The sequence below is a fragment of the Nelusetta ayraudi genome, unplaced genomic scaffold (genome assembly GCF_046127955.1).
Source record: "Nelusetta ayraudi isolate G7.1 ecotype Tasmania unplaced genomic scaffold, CSIRO-AGI_Nayr_v1 ptg000117l, whole genome shotgun sequence".
NCBI classification, from domain to species: domain Eukaryota; kingdom Metazoa; phylum Chordata; class Actinopteri; order Tetraodontiformes; family Monacanthidae; genus Nelusetta; species Nelusetta ayraudi.
Window position 1 is genome coordinate 110,443 of NW_027466167.1, and position 16,009 is coordinate 126,451.

General features: G+C 47.3%; 2 protein-coding genes across 3 annotated transcripts; both read left to right on the plus strand.

The window, feature by feature from the left end:
- Positions 1 to 748: 748 nt before the first annotated feature.
- LOC142903735 (RING finger protein 145) lies at positions 749 to 8,225 on the plus strand. The gene is made up of 11 exons (XM_076049539.1): positions 749 to 1,045; positions 1,646 to 1,899; positions 2,254 to 2,362; positions 2,450 to 2,541; positions 2,653 to 2,894; positions 3,124 to 3,299; positions 3,375 to 3,515; positions 4,172 to 4,354; positions 4,440 to 4,587; positions 5,261 to 5,617; positions 6,983 to 8,225. Exons 2-11 carry the CDS (start codon positions 1,731 to 1,733, stop codon positions 7,721 to 7,723), a joined length of 2,358 nt encoding a protein of 785 aa, XP_075905654.1. The 5' UTR covers positions 749 to 1,045; positions 1,646 to 1,730; the 3' UTR covers positions 7,724 to 8,225.
- A 624-nt stretch (positions 8,226 to 8,849) lies between these two features.
- Positions 8,850 to 15,956, plus strand: LOC142903748 (ubiquitin-conjugating enzyme E2 D2-like). 2 transcript variants are annotated; one of them, XM_076049554.1, is made up of 8 exons: positions 8,850 to 9,287; positions 10,302 to 10,365; positions 10,811 to 10,842; positions 11,299 to 11,376; positions 12,934 to 13,039; positions 13,132 to 13,225; positions 13,333 to 13,382; positions 14,905 to 15,956. In XM_076049554.1, the coding sequence occupies exons 1-7, from the start codon at positions 9,264 to 9,266 to the stop codon at positions 13,379 to 13,381; spliced, it is 447 nt and encodes a 148-aa protein (XP_075905669.1). In that variant the 5' UTR covers positions 8,850 to 9,263; the 3' UTR covers position 13,382; positions 14,905 to 15,956. The 2 variants fall into 2 exon arrangements, with proteins under 2 accessions (XP_075905669.1, XP_075905670.1); XM_076049555.1 differs by lacking the exon at positions 13,333 to 13,382.
- Positions 15,957 to 16,009: the final 53 nt, after the last annotated feature.

Here is a 16,009-nt window from a genome sequence, read left to right on the forward strand (position 1 = left end):
ACATCTGTCTTGTGTGTTCTGTCCTGAACTCCACCCATGTGGAAATCTGCTCAAATCCAGCGATGTTGCAACGCAGAAGGACTTCCAGGAAACAGATGGCCTTAATGCATGTGCACATAAACAGAGCATAAATAACGGTGCTGCCTTTTCAACTCCAAACTTCACCGCCATAGAGTCTGCTGAAAGTGTTTAGACTCCAGCTGCGGTCCAGTTTCCAGTTTCATGATGGTGAAAGTGACAGCAATTGTTTTTTTACGTAACGTGTTGAAAAGCCTGTTTCATTGTAAAAATCCATCTTGAAGAATGTGATGAGGCCTCAGTCATCATCTCAGAACACAGATGCAACCAGTCTCCCACACATATAGCGGGGGGGGAATTTCCAAATTGCTCATATCCTTTTCTGAAGAACTACAACGGAATCAAAACGTTGCTGCCAAATGTTGGGCTGCTGATGTCATGACAGTGAACTTGAATCTCAAAGAGATCTCCAAATGTCCAACATGATCAAACTGTTTCTCGTAACTCAGATGGCCACATGACCACCACTTCCCTTCAGTTCTGAATCACGTTTTAAAGATAACTTGGAATAAAATATTTCCAGTGTCATTCTCGGTCAACTGTAGCGTCAACATTTGTGTCTGGTAGCGTAAACATTTGTGTCTGGTAGCAGCTGTGCCCGCAGTGGTTCCCCAAAACAAGACTTTTACTCTGAAACTAAGAATACTCGATCCTGATTGGCTGAGCAGCTCCTTGACGAGTGACCCGGAAATGGCCACGCAGGCGAGCTGATCACAACATTGCGAAGGAAGTCTTCGTATCCTGGCGTATATTCTCTAAACTCGGGCACTTGGTGACTTTCTCCTCCCTCATCACTCGTCGTCTCTCTCCGTCTGTTCATGGACGAGCGGAAGTGAGCCGACGACGAGCCTTTTGGACGCGCAGTCATTTAAAAGATGCCGCTGCTGTGTGTGGGAGCTAACAGGCAGCAGCAGCAGCAGCTAGCCACCAAATGGCTGCTCGGCGGTGATGTCCGCCCGTGTGCAAAGTAAGTGCAGCCGCCTGAACTCGTCGTTAGTCCAACTTAAAGTGTTAATGTGCACTCTTCGCCACTGCCTTGGCGGCGCTCAGCGAGACTTGAATGCTGCAGCTCGTGGCTAAACGTCGCCCTGACCGAGCCCAAGCCGCGGTAGCGAAGTTGGCTTCAGGTTGGATGTTGTATCGCTCACCACTGAGAGAGGCGCCGGTTGTCCTGTCGATTTTTACAACCTTTTTTTTTTTTCGTTTTCTTTTTTTCTTTTCTTTTTTTAGGTAGTCTTTTGGTTTGGGGGTTTAGCTAAACGTTAGGGTCAGAGTTCGGCTCGTTTAAACCAGTAGTTGCTGCTTTTCTGCAACTAATAGAACCTGATTTAGTGGCTCAATGATAGATTTGAAAACGCAGTAGTGTAGCTGCTCATACTGTGATACCACAAGAAAAAAATAATTTAAAAAAATGTTTGGTTTTTTTTCACTTTTCTCTCAGTTTTTTTATTTTATTTTTATGTACACTAGATATGTAAACATGTCCTAAGAGGAAGACCTATTCATATTAATCCTAATGGAACCATCTGCCTAAACCGCTCCTTCTGTCTCTCTTTGCACATTTCAGATGACAAAACGTCGAGCAAAGCAACTTGGCAGTTAAGCCAACAGCATGTGACAAACTGTTTCTCGGCCAGATCGACTTTTGTAAGATGCCTCGTCTGGACGAGTTGGCCAACGTGGCCCTCAGGGTGCCCAGCATACTGCTCCTGGACCTGTTGTACAAGTGTGACATGGACGGCTTGACGGAACACCTGAAGGCCAGAAACGAAGACATGCTCTTCAAATACAAATATGTGATCTGGAACATGTACTACCTGGGTAAGTGTGCCTACCGTGAGGTGAGACACTTGCATCCTGGGTCTGCGGTGTCTTTACATGAACTTGGCCTGAGCTGCAATACTTGGTTGCCTTGCACACTTGCAGATTTTGTATTTCCATCGTCCTGTGTCACGGTGATGCAGCTTGGTTTTTTTCCGGCTCATTTAATTTGACAGTGAAGTCAATACTGCCCTCTAGCTGCCCAGCGTTCAAAGTGTTCCCAGTGTTGTCCCCTGTTTAGAAGACACAACCGCAATGAATATTTGACAGTGCCTATAAATGACCCTTATTTGCCTTTTTTATTGCAAAGGAAACTGTTGTTTTCAATGAAATGCCAATTTTGCCACCTCGCAGGTCATGTGGTCAACGTGGTGGTGCTGCTGCTGCCGCTGAGACACATCGTGACGCTCTACCTGCACATCCTCGCAGCCCTTCTCCTCTACATGGGCCACCAGATCTCCAAGTGAGGCCGCCGACACTGCTGTGCTCCAGCAGCGGCTGGAACTGGGACCGAACATCTTCTCTTAACGCCCTCTGCTCTGTAATTTAGGGATTACGTCCGTGAGGAGCAGCAGTACGGCTACGAGGGGGCGCTTTACCTGGACTCCGTTGCCTTCAACAGATTCGTCTCTGCGTTGACTAGTAAGTCTGGACGTTGACGGCTTACGCAAAGCGAAGCAAGTTTCTTTTGCGCTCAACGAAAACACGTCCAGTCAAAAGTCATTCGAAACGCGTCCCCGTTTTCACCTCCAGGTCAGATTATTCTCAGTACACTGTGTGCCTTCCTCATGAAGACCAGAAAGGTGTGGCTCTTCTCCATCCACATGCTCCCCCTGCTGGCCAGACTCTGTGCCGCACCGCACGCCACCCTGCTGGCCGTCAACACGCTGTCGGTGGGGCTGACTGCGGCTGGCGTCGGCCTCTTCCTCCTCTCCAATCTCTTTGTGCCATATCGCCTGGCCAGGGCGGCCTACTGGGAGCTGCTGCAGCTGGAGGTAGCGCCCCCTGCTGACGTGCTTTGTTGCACGCTTGACGTATCCTGTCTGTCTGTCTGAGGAGTCGGCGGGCGATTTAACTCTATGTTATTGAACCAGGGGTCCCCCCCCCAAACATTACACACTGGACCTTACGGTTGACCTGCTATGCTGACATTGAACAAATCTCATTTCCAACATCATGAACAATGTTGATAACCTGCTGTCTGCCTCCCTTTCCCCCCCGCAGGTGATCGAACTCTACCGGCTGCTCGCCGTGGGAATCTCTCTCTGGAACCAGTTTGCCGTCCCAGTGCTCTTCAGCGCCTTCTGGTTGGTTCTGTTTGTCGTCCAGCTGTGCTCCGACACCATATCTGCCAACGCCACTGCCGGCCATCAGGGAATCCTTTTCTTCCTGCTGTCATGGTGCGACCCTGTCGTTGTGTCTGTGTGTGCGGGTGCCTGACTCTTTATAATTTGGATCTTTCTGTTGCACCGCAGCGTCTCTGAATGTTGCGCCACGCCGTACTCGCTGCTGGGCCTGACCTTCGTGGTGTCCTATCTCGCTCTGGGATTGCTCAACCTATGCAAGTTCTACCTGGGAGGCTACGCTGCTGTTCAGAATGAGAACGTCATGCACAGGTGGGGGCGTCGCTGCGCGGGTTACACAGACTTTGTTCAAACTAGGGATGTTAACAATTAATCGATTATCGATTAATTGTCGATTAAGAATTTAATCGATTAAATTCAATTAGTCGCAATGAATTGAACATTTTTCACACGGGTTGTTAATATCATTATGACAGTGTAGTGGCAGTAAAGAGCAATTTAGATACTGTGATGGTCATAATATACCTAGAACAAGTTACTTTTAACAGCTTTTTTTTTTTTTTTTTTTAAGTTGAAATATGAGCCAGTAGAAGTCAACTTAAAGTCAGAGGATAAATGTTGAGGGTGTTTTTACTGTTCTCTAATGTAAAAATGGGTGACATTGGACTCTCAACACATCCTCACACATTTTTCATTGTGAAATTTAGGTGCTCATCGATTCATCGCTAGTCGATCGATCGTGTCAATCGACTAACGATGAATGAATTCATTGATAATTTGCATCCCTGGTTCACACCTCAGTTTTGCTGGGAGTGTCTGAGGGAGGCAGTGGCAGTCGGTGTGTGCGTCTCGCTTGCCTTGCAACACGGCAGGCGTGCTATACAAGAGAGAGTCACTCAAACAGTAGGCAAATCTAGCATCAAGGACACAGATGGCCACGACTTGAGCTGCGCTGTCCTGCTCCCCAGAGGGGTCACCGAAGGCGTCACGCTGCTGCTGCTCGCTCTCCAGACGGGCCTGCTGGACATGCAGGCGCCGCAGCGGACCTTCCTCCTCAGCATCATCCTCTTCATCGTGGTCACCTCCACCCTGCAGTCCATGATCGAGATAACGGACCCGGTCATCCTGGCCCTGGGGGCCTCCAGGAACAGGTACTGGCTTCAGCCACACTGGGTCAGAAGGTCACGCAGGAAGGCATCGCCCGCGCCTTGACTTGTGCTCGCTCTCGACTTGCAGGAGTGTGTGGAAGCACGTGCGCGGCCTCTGCATGTGTCTCCTGCTGCTGGTCTTCCCGGTTTACATGGCTTATAAAATCTCCCAGTTCTTCCACATGGACTTCTGGCTCCTGATACTGGTTTCTAGCTGCATGTTGACTTCTCTTCAGGTAAGATTGTGTGTGTGTGTGTGTGTGTGTGTGTGTGTGTGTGTGTGTGTGTGTGTGTGTGTGTGTGTGTGTGTGTGTGTGTGTGTGTGTGTGTGTGTGTGTGATTACCTTTACTGATCCAATAGTAATGTGATTTGGCTTCAACTTCTCCAAACCTTCATGCACAATTGCTGGGTTTCAGTCACGTGGTTATGATGTTGGCAGTCCGATATACATGCCTGACTGCTGGTGTATTGTTTTGTTTTGTATTGTCTTATCATGTGACTTTTTATATAATTGTTTTTAAACCGTTGTACGGTGACCTTGAGTGCCTTGAAAGGTGCCTTATAAATTAAATGTATTATTATTTATTTATTTATTTATTTATTTATTTTAAGTTGGCGCAAAGTCTTAGAAATGTAGTTTGACCAGTCAGAGTGATTGGACCAATCGTAAAGTACACAAAACAACTGCAGCAGCTAACCTACTTTTCACTTCCTGCCCTGCAACTCCAGCCTTGTGACGTCTCCTGAAATCAACTTATACAATTGAAGTTTTTGCGCCCCCCAGTGGTCATTTAAAAAAAACAAAAAAACACCACACATCCGCTTCCCATCGAGAAGATGTTGACGATGTCATAATCCTATTTTGAAGCGGACCCAAATGCATAATAATCCTAATTCTGTCTGCTCAGGTCACAGGCACCATGCTGATCTACTCGCTCTTCATGGCGGAGCTGTTTCGCAGCGACCCCATCGAGAGCCTGGACGAGGTCATCTACTGGGTCAACGCCGTCAGCCGAGTGCTGGAGTTTGTCGTGGCGCTGTGCGTGGTGGCGTACGGCACCTGGGAGTCGCTGTTTGGCGAGTGGAGCTGGATGGGCGCGTCGGTCATCATCATCCACTCGTACTTCAACGTCTGGCTGCGAGCTCAGTCGGGCTGGAGGAGCTTCCTGCTCAGGCAGGAAGCGGCCAAGAAGATCAACTCCCTGCCCAGAGCCACGGCCGAGCAGCTGCGGCAGCACAACGACGTGTGTTCAATCTGCTTCCAGGTCAGTGCTAAGCACACCCCCGCATGTGCGCAGAGTCCCGTAATCTTTCTTTCTTTCTTTTTTTTTTTTTAATAATTATTATTATTTTAAATGTGTGTTTGTGTCCTGGAACCCTTTGGTGCAATTCTGAACAGCTGGTCAGCAAAGCTACACCTGGTGAAAACTGTTATATATCCACCAACCCCATGCCTCACTGCATGTCACTGGCTCATAATATACCAAGAACAAGTTACTTTTAAACAAATTTAAAAAAAGAAAAGAAAAAAGTTGAACTGTGACCCATTAGAAGTCAACTTAAAGTCAGAGGATAAATGTTTAGGCTGTTTTTACTGTTCTCTAATGTAAAAATGGGTCCCATTGGACCCTCAACCCTCAACCCTCAATCGTTACTCGATCGATAAGGTCAATCGAGTATCGATTAACGATTGAATGAATAATTTGCGTCCCCGATCAGGAACGAGACCTCCAGTCCCGATCGAGTACTTTGCGCAGACCGATCTGGAATGTGTTGCATGACTCACAAGCCTTCAGTGTTGCCAGCGTGGTGACGCACACTACAGTGTGTACACGATAATAAGAAGAGGCTTTTCCAGTCTTTCCAGTCTGCCTCCGACCCCTTTGGCTTGTTTGCAAATGCTTTGAGTTTTGCCTGTGTTGTTGACGGGTTGACAGGCGTTCGTTCTCAGTGACAACAGTGACGCGTTTGCCGGGAAAGAGGTTTGGACCGGCTGCCGGTTTCCCGGTCGAGTGGCTCTAGAAGTTTTAAGAAACGAGCCGAGACGACGGCAGACTCGATGGGAGGAGGACTTTTGAAAGTGAAAACCTGGCACTCTGTCGACACCGGCGGTTCTCAGAAACCACTTTTTTTTTTTTTTTTTTTCTCTCTCCTTATAACAAAGTTGCCGCCCAAATTTATTCCACAAAAATAACAACGCTAGCCCACTTCCCATTGTGTCTGGTAAATAAATCTTCGAAAGGTTCAAATCATTTCAATTTCAATTCAAAAATTGAAATTATTGAGTTGAATTGTGTATTGTCTCCTACAAAATAAATGCCCATCATTTAACAAAAACAAAAATCCTTTCATTTAAAAATAAATAAATAAAAAAGAGAGAGAGACTAAAAAAAGGGGGTTTGGGTAACGGGGGTGAAACTGCCCACGAAGATGGACCCAATCACATGGTGGGCTGCGACCCACTTTTGAGAAACTCTTGTCTACATATCCCAGTGAAATGTGAAAACCTGTTTGAAGGAAAAGCTTCGACTCATGCTGTGATTTTGCATTTGACTGAGACAGTGAGAGTGTGCAGATGGCGTTTTGTGCCGCTGCTGCGATCGTGAACCTGTGCGTCTCTGTTGGGGCAGGAGATGAGCTCTGCCGTCGTCACACACTGCGGCCACTTCTTCCACGGGTCCTGCCTCAGGAAGTGGCTCTACGTCCAGGGGACCTGCCCCATGTGCCACCAGACCGTCCGGCAGAACCCCTCGGATCAGAGCCCGGCTGCGGGCCACGCGGCGGCAGGTCCGGCCCGGGGAGAGGCCGGACCGGATCTCCCCGAGGACGAGGCGGATGGGAACCGGGACGGCGACGTGTCCGGCCGCACCCAGAGTGAAAGCGCGGCCGCCGGGGATCCCGTGGAAGAGCCGGCGCCGGCGGGCGGTCTGGGCTGCGGAGACGACGGCGGCGGGAAAGCAGAGCCGCCAGCGGAAGCTAACGACGGAGTTCACGGCCTCTGTTTCAGCTCCACGGGAGACTTTGTCGGGTTCTCCGGCCCTGTTCCCGGCCCCGGCCGCCCCTCCGGAGACTTCATCCACGAGGCGGCGCCACGTCCGTCCTCCGCCGGCACCGCGCTTGAAGGACAGCCGGACGACGTCGGTGCACAGAGTGAAGCTGCCGGGTGCCCCGACGGTGACGGAGGACACGAACGGACGAATGGCCTGAGTTCAACTCATCCCAGCGGTGGCGGGAACGGCGAGACGTCCGGAATCACATCACCTGTTGAAAGCCCAGGACTGTTTGTCATCCGTGTTGATGATTCTCAGAGTCGTGTTGAGAGCGGTGCATTTTCACACCCGCGCCGCCTGCCGCCTGCCTGCCCTCGTTAGTGCCTTGAAGGAGTTTGACTGGCGCCACAGTCTTTTCACACAATTCAGCACGTTTGCCTTCTGTCTGTGAACAAGAGGGGAGGGGAGTGTATGTATTTTTTACCAGATTGTGTATTAAAAGCGAGGCAAAAAAGGTCCACTTGGAATAAAAATAGACTCATTGTAGTAAATGTTAATATATGAAGAAATCAGTACATATAGAAATTTAGTTACGTGTAAAAAAAAAAACAAACGTTGTGCATCACTGTTGTTTCCGGGTTAAGTTAATTATGTCGGGTCATTAAAATATGTTTTATTTTTTTGTCGCTTGTTGTGATCTATCTGGCGCAATAGCAGCTTGGGGTTTTTGTGTCGATGGGTTTCCTTGTTCTTTCATCAATTCATTGGTCTCGTAAGAGTGCTTGAAAAGATGAATCTTTTTCAATATGTTTTTTTATCTCATGTGGAATAATTAAAGGGAAAAAAGAAAAAACAGTTCCACAGTCAGGGAGCCGACACAACACTTTGTTTGCCAGTGTCTTCACAACAGACACTCAGTTCCACCATCACCACAATATTGACTGCAGCGAACAGCTGAGAGGTGCATGTTGTAAACATTCAAGATGACAATTTTTTTTTTAATGGAATTTGGGCCAAGGTGATCAACACTTAGCGAACAGTTGTCTACATTGCTTGCACGAGGACGCACTTGAAAATAATTAATTAATAAATAAATAATAAGATAAAACACCTTTATTAATCCCACGTTGGGGAAATGTGCCTAATTAGAAGGAAAATTATATTCACTAAAAGGAAATAAGATATAAAATATTTGTAGAGTAAGAAAAGAAAAGAAAACGAGATATTTACGTCTTATAAACAGTTAAATTATTTACAGTAACTAAATAATTATGTGTACAGTTTAATCTACATTCCAACTGCTTTCGGGGGTATTTCAATATTGTTACGTCATAACAGTACAGATTCGATATTATTGTCCAACAAAAATGCTGACATGTCGAGACTGGTTTGTCAAGTGTACGCGTCAAGCCGCATGGTGACCAATCAGCGTCCACAGTCTCCCGATCAATCATCCCCTGAATGCCCCGCCCCTAAGACAGGAGGTTTCAAATAGCCCTGAACAGGCGACCACCGTTCCACTGCTTGAGACTTGATCCCGAAGTGAGGACGCCTCGTTTTCTCGGGGTCTCTCTTTTGAAACCGGCACACGTTTAGAATCATTTCGAGTCGGAAGGACAGCCAGTCTGAAGAAGATAGTACGCTACCAAAGGGAAGTTGGATTGTCGGAGGACCGTGTTACGGCTACCATCGACAGAATTAAGCAGGATTACGGAAAAACAAGCTAGCTTCGACGGCGAACTGTGCGCATACGTCGTTTTAGCTCGCGGGCGAACAACCTATTAGCTCCAGAAGAAAGGCCGTCGAGTGGACCGAGACGCCCGTCGTTTAATCGACTGGAAATCATCCTGGAATATCGCGGTTACCCACGGCTCCCGAGATTGGTACAGTCAGAGAAAATTAAGAAAAGAATCGAGCGAGGATGGCTATGAAACGGATAACCAGGGTAAGATAATATCGGGGCTAACCGGAGTTTTCCGCGCTAGCCTCCCACAACGTAACGGCTGCTCTCGAACATACCCGTATCTCGTTTAACACGCTGGTAAATATGATCGACGTGGTGTTGAGTCTGTCTTCGTTGTATTATACACTTGATTGGTGTGTTTTATGTGCGTTAAATTAACGACGGTCTCTTGGGATTGAGTATACGGGCTAGCTCAAAGTAGCTAGTTGACGTTAGCTAACGGTTTCGGTTACAGGTTTGGCATGTTTGTCGAAGCAGTTTGACGGCGAAAAAGGCCGCATGTGTTGCCCAACTCGGCATTCCTTTATATAATCACACACGCGCCGGGTTATTGTTTTTGTATCTACAACTATTACACTTTTTGAGAGATTGTTCTTTTTCCACATTTCTTTCTTTGTACTTTCCGGAAACTTTTCACCACTGGTACGACGAGCTGGAGGTTTCCCGAACTCATGAGTCATAATCGCTCGCTGGATCTTTGTTGGCAGACGAAGCTTTGTTCCCGAAAGACTTCCTTCGTGTGTTCAATGTGTTTATGTGACTGGACACTACAACAGGGTGTGTTCTCGGAGGAAGTTGTCGACACTAGTCAACCACGGACCGAAGAGCGCCTTTATTCACCGAGGCTCAATTTGAAGAGAAGCTTCTGGAAGTTCGCTCGCCGGGTTTACTTGTTTCGGCGTCGCCCCTCCGGACAGGGTGGGGCGGGAGGACTCCGGCTCACTTTAAACTAGCTTCATCTAGCTATATCCAGCTTATATGACTGTTAACAATGGCGACAAGTGGGTTGTTTTTTTGTTTTTTTTTGTCGTGAACGGTTTTTTGTTTTTTTAAAGACTGGAACGCAGCAATGCGGAAGTAGATCCGGATGTAGGGGAAGTAAAGCAAACACACCGCGTACTGCCGCGGTGCTCTCTGCTGTTTAACACCCAACTCCTTGAGTTGCCCACGGTTGACTATTTGGCCCTGATTTTAAATATAATTATTTGCACACAGGAGCTCAATGACATGTCCCGTGACCCCCCATCACAATGCTCAGCCGGCCCAGTTGGAGATGACCGTAAGTACCATCCATTTCCCTGTGCTCTGATTGGTCGAGGTGTGTTTGTGTCAGCCGTACAGTGTTTTGATTGTTGAAATTGTGTCGCTGGTGTCGTAAGTAAGCACTAGGTCATCAGTCGCGTTGGGTTCCTGGTCCAGAGTTTAGCCTCACTTGTTAAAGATTAATGTTCGGAATATAAAAGCCCGGGGCGCGATTTCTAAATGGCCTCAAGCTGTTTTATGGCAGCACTTAATCTGCCGCTGCCCTGTGGTGAACTGCTGGTGGTGGTGGATGCCAGAACAAGATGGCCTTCTTCTCTTTCAACATAGCCAAATGTGCACAGTGCAGCATCACTGTGTACGGTTTAAAGGCAGAGGTTGACGAGAAAGTAAATGTGGTTCAACTGCGAAAGCCGCCCCTCCCCCTTGCCGGGTTCCTAACTTTTGCTTTCTGTTCTCTGCAGTGTTCCACTGGCAAGCCACCATCATGGGACCTGTGAGTAAATGTTTGTATTCTGCGCCGCGTTCGGCCGCCGCCAAACTCGTGTTGTTCTTGGACGCTTTGACTGTACTCTGAGCTGACAGCCAAAACTGGTGCTGCTATGTCAACGGAGAAATTATGTTTTTAGAAGTTTTGTCTAAAATGTTACATTTACAAAGTGCACAATTTGAAATAATATAATGAGAAGGCAAAATACTCGTTTGGCCATTGTAAGATGTGTCGCAATAAAGTGACTGTGGCTTACAGGAAGCTGTGAAGTGAAACATGGCTGCGTGACAGTTCTTCAGTCGCCTGAAACTTCTTTTCAGTTTCCAGCGCCGCACACCGAGCTGATGTTCAGCAGGTGGAATTGCATCATAGAATCCGGCGTTTAGCCGCTGGGAGTTCGTGCTGCTAACTGCTAACTGTTGGTCCTGCTGCTTCTGAACTGGTCGCCTGTTGTCATTTCAGTCTGAAAGTCCGTACAGTGGTGGGGTTTTCTTCCTGACGATCCATTTCCCCACAGACTACCCCTTTAAGCCCCCAAAGGTAAGTGCGGGCATCGCAAGTGGAATGGTTTCACTCTACACTCGCTCGGAACCACCAAACAACGTTGATGGCCCGTCGTCACTCTAGCAAAGGAAATGGTCGTACAGAGATCGGGGATGTCCCGATTTGGGCTGTACGATATATCGTGAATTTATCGTTATTGCGACATCAACATGTGCGATAGACTTAGCGTTAAAAAAAAACTGCGATAAATAGTGCGCTCATCCATTCGCGGCATGTAAAGAATCTTGGCCAATCAGATTGAGCCTTACTGCGATAGAGGCCCGCCTCCAAGTCACTGCTGACATGCGAGGGGATTTGGAGAAGCAGACGGCCACAACAAAACCACGTCTTCGATTCTGTACTTTGGGCCGCAACGAAAGCCTTTTGGACGCAGCGCAGAGACAATTTCCGACTGACGCGCAGATCATCGGAGGAACTCTGTGGTCTCGTGAAGGTGGGCGGGAAGCGCCGTCGTTCTGTTTGAACTGGCGAGTTGTGCAGAGCACCGTGTCGTTGCAAACCCTTTTTGAAGGACACAGATCCGCTGAGAAGGTCTGCATAGGAATGCAAAGTGTCCTCGGTTCTACACAAAGTTGCAAAAGCGCCACGCGTTTCAGAAGCTTGTGTCTTCATTGGTTTTGTCCGGGGGGGGGCAGACACAGCCTATAGTGGCTGTTCTCCCAGGCAAGTGGAGTGTAACTGCGTTGTTACAGATTGTGGATAGGATAGGATTCTTATTTTATTTTTTTATTTACTATAAAGATTTCTCTTCTCATTATTTCAGTTTTGTGTCTTGTTTGTTTACTCAACACCCCCACCTCATTCCCCAATGACTTGTTGGCAGAGGTGGATTTAAATTCTTCTGCTCACAGTTCCTCAAGATTTAAGTTTTATAGTTTTTTTTACTCTATTTTTATTTCAGCAATGCAGGCAGTGGGGATGTTTCTGCTGCCCATGCTTTTTAGTGGCCGCATACCCAAGCATGTGTTTTTTTTATCACAAGACAGCTCGTTAGCGCAGCACACAGCAGCTTTATCGCATGTTTTGCTAATATCGTGCCGCCCTGGTCGCCGTGCACCGGGCAGTCGGCCACAGTCTGCAGCAGGCAGGTTGCCCGAGGAGCCGCGAGTGGAGGTGCCGAGCCTTGTTGCGTTGCACACACTGCCACTAGACAAAGTCGACGTTGTATTTACTGAGCAAATGTGAGTGAAGTCATCACCAAGCTCCCACTGCACTTTGGAAGTAGATGTGTGTACTTTATGAGCTCAATTTGACATCATTATTTATTTAATTTGTGTTCTATGTAGTAGAGTATGATCGTAGTATCATGGACTGATCCTTGAAGCAAACGGTCCAATTTATTTTGCAATGCGCCAAGACAGAAGTCTGAATCCAATGGATTGAGTTTATTCAAGGTCAGAAAAAAGATCGGATCGTCGGTATAAAAAAAAAATCAGCTTTGGATCGGGACCACAGAACTGTGATGGGGACGTCCCCAGCGAAGAGGCCGTCTATTGTCACGCAACTTTGAGATTTTTGTTTTGCTCTCTCCAGGTTGCTTTCACAACAAGAATTTACCACCCAAATATCAACAGTAACGGCAGCATCTGTCTGGATATTCTCAGATCGCAGTGGTCTCCTGCACTCACTATCTCTAAAGGTGCGTATCACGACAACCACCACCACCACAAACGGCAGCAAAAGCTGAAAACGTTCCCGTTTGCCTGATTGTGAGTTTCCTGTGTTTTGCAGTTCTTCTCTCCATCTGCTCACTCCTGTGTGATCCCAACCCTGATGACCCGCTAGTCCCAGAGATTGCACGCGTCTACAAAAACGACTGCCGGAAGTAAGAGAAGGAGCACCCCACCCCCCCACACCCCCCAGACCCCCCGAGAGCTCTTACAGCTTGAAAATGCTACATGCGTAGTCTGTAACTCACTTTCGCTCTGTCAGGTACAATAGGTTAGCTCAGGAGTGGACAACCAAGTATGCCATGATTTAGGGTAAGGCCTGGTGACAGTGCTGCATCTTGGGTCAGTGCTGATTGGTTGGATGTGGGACTGTGTTTGGAGCTCGTACAGGAAACCACTGGCGTGATGGTACTAATCCTTCCTTAGACCCTTTCACACTAAAACATGCAGGTCAACTTTTTTTATTTTATTTATTTTTTTTTTTAAATATTAATAAAAAGCAGGTCCGTCTGCTAGTAAAAGGCACCTTTCCCACTGGCCAAAATCCCTGCATGTGATGGGCACCCGGCGAGCTGTGGAGCTTCTAAACCCGACCACACTGCGCGGGACGACCGGAAAGACGCCACGATGCGTCACATGTCGTAAATTGTCAGCTCAGCCCAGGTGCAACATTCCTGCTTGGCGCTTATCAGATGTAGCTCATTCTATTTTTAAAGTGTATGTTTTTTAAGTGAACTGCAGAGTCGCCTAACAGGTCGGTGACCTGTTCCCGCTTCCCTCGGAGCCTAAAGGTCAACAAGTTCAAGTAATGCCTGAGTCAGGACTGATAACGAGGGCTGCAGCTATTGAATACTTTGGTGATGGATTATCCTACGGAATATTCCATCGAGTGATGGAAGGAAACGTGCGTCAGCTTCATTGAAGCCCGCTCCAAAGTTCACACCAAGCGTCCCACTAGCGTGAAGCCGCGCCGCCGTGGTACCGTTGCCAAAAGACCGCTTCCATCGTCTTCTACCGATTTGCATTGGGTGCATGGCCTGCGACAGAAGCACGTTGTGTGTCACACTAAAAAAAGAGTCCGTGCGAAACGCGAGCCTTGGATTGGATGAAACGGCGCCTCGAGGCCGGAGAAACTCCTCCCTTATATATTTTTTGCAATCGAGTTCCTCGAGGAGTCGTTGCAGCCCCGCTGATAACCCAGCGGTAGCGCAACGTTTTGGTCCGGCGTCTGTCCAAAGGTGAACGGCACTGGTTCTAACCGCAGTCGATCGTTCAACATCAGTTATACCATCTGTTGAATTCTTTTCTCCCCCCTCCCTCCTTTTCAGGTATTTGTCCGTGTGAAGGCATGCTACTGACGGTCCAGTGTGTAACATTTTAACAGTTTTGCGCATTTAAATGCATTGAAGTCAGCTGCAAACAAGTTTCCATTTGCTACTGGCTTCTAATTAGGACGGCTGTTTCTTTTGTGAGGGCAGGACCGCCGTGTGTCAGTAACGCCTTTAAAAATAAATAAATTTAAAAAAAAAAGCCTTGAAAGTGCTGCAGGTGTAAGAAATGGGACTGAGTGATGCATTAATTGAGATTAACGTTAGTCATCATTTCTTTACTGTTGGATGTTGGTTTACTCTCGCATGCCCAGAGACAGCCGCTACCATGACCCATCGTAATTAAAAAAAAGAAAAAGAAAAAAAAGATGGTATTTTTTTTTATTTCCATCTCTATGTTGCTTTATTTGTATGCCGATATTTGCAATAACAATTTGCACTTGTGCTGAAACGCATTCTTGGCCAGAGTTTGTGCGTTTGTTAAGCAGCTGTGTTCCGCTCTGCAGGTACGTCCAGACGGCAAAGGAATGGACAACCAAGTATGCAACATGATTCCGTCAGTTGTGAAGCTGGAAGGAAAGGCGTTGCTGACATAAAAAGAAAATCCAGAATTCTGTTCTCTTCAATTTTATTTCCTCGGGGAGTCTTCCTCTGTCCACCTTCTTTTTTTTTTCTCTCTCTCTCTCCCCCCCCCCCTTCAGAAAACCACCTCCCTTTCATTTTTCCACCAGGCGCTCATACGAACATAGTGTTTTCTGTCTAGGACACATCCCACCACTTTCTGTGAAGTCTATTTTGTAACAAGAGTTTTTAAAGATGGTTCTGAACTGTTGATGTTTGTCTTTTGCCCGGCGCGGTCAGTCTGACATCATCGGTTGCCCGACACCACTTCCTGTAATCAGCCCACGATGATCATCTGCTCAGCCTCTTTGTGTCTCTCAAAGAAAACTACTGGATTTCTCTGAGCACTTAAGTGACTTCTCAACATGGTTGCACTTTTTTGCCCCCCCCCCCCTCCACCCTCCCTCCCAAAATTGGCTAAATTAATCTGCATTTTATTTGATGGTTGGACGCTCCAAGAGACATGCAGCACTGGTACGTGGCTCCAATTTCAGACTGGTGTGACTCTGGTTGCTCTTCTGCTTCTTAGTTTAGGATTCGATTTCCTGCGGAAAGGTTTAGTGTGTGCGTGCGTGTGTGTTGCTCCACTATCAGGTGTGCGCGTGCGTGCGTGCGTGCGTGCGTGTGTGTGTACAGAGAAGCACAGCAGTGTATATCAACATTAAGGAAACTATAAGAAGTTTAATGTTTATTTTATGCATGTCAATAAAGGGTAGGCTATTATCTGACGTTTCTGCATACTGAGTGGTCTGTAAAGATGGAAGTTGGAGAATGTTGGTTCCCCTGGAAGACTTTTCTCTTTTGTTCTTTGAGCCAGTAGCCAAGCTGTTCGTTTTATGCCCACTCAAACACTGTCTTCTTGTAGCCAATAAATATTGATGCAAAGCTAATCGTTTTTACTTTTCCCTTCAATAAAGTCACTTAAACCATTTAATAATTGCTCTGGTGTGCTTCATTTCAGTCTGTCGGTATCATACTGTGGGCCTTTTT

Bases quoted from the DNA above. Each gene is read 5' to 3' on its own strand.
- LOC142903735 (XM_076049539.1), top strand. From the start codon at position 1,731: ATGCCTCGTCTGGACGAGTTGGCCAACGTGGCCCTCAGGGTGCCCAGC. The intron at 2,542-2,652 runs GTAAGTCTGGAC...TTTCACCTCCAG, and splicing joins ATTCGTCTCTGCGTTGACTA to GTCAGATTATTCTCAGTACA. The intron at 4,355-4,439 runs GTACTGGCTTCA...CTCGACTTGCAG, and splicing joins CTGGGGGCCTCCAGGAACAG to GAGTGTGTGGAAGCACGTGC.
- LOC142903748 (XM_076049554.1), top strand. From the start codon at position 9,264: ATGGCTATGAAACGGATAACCAGG. The intron at 10,843-11,298 runs GTGAGTAAATGT...TTGTCATTTCAG, and splicing joins AAGCCACCATCATGGGACCT to TCTGAAAGTCCGTACAGTGG. The intron at 13,226-13,332 runs GTAAGAGAAGGA...TCGCTCTGTCAG, and splicing joins TACAAAAACGACTGCCGGAA to GTACAATAGGTTAGCTCAGG.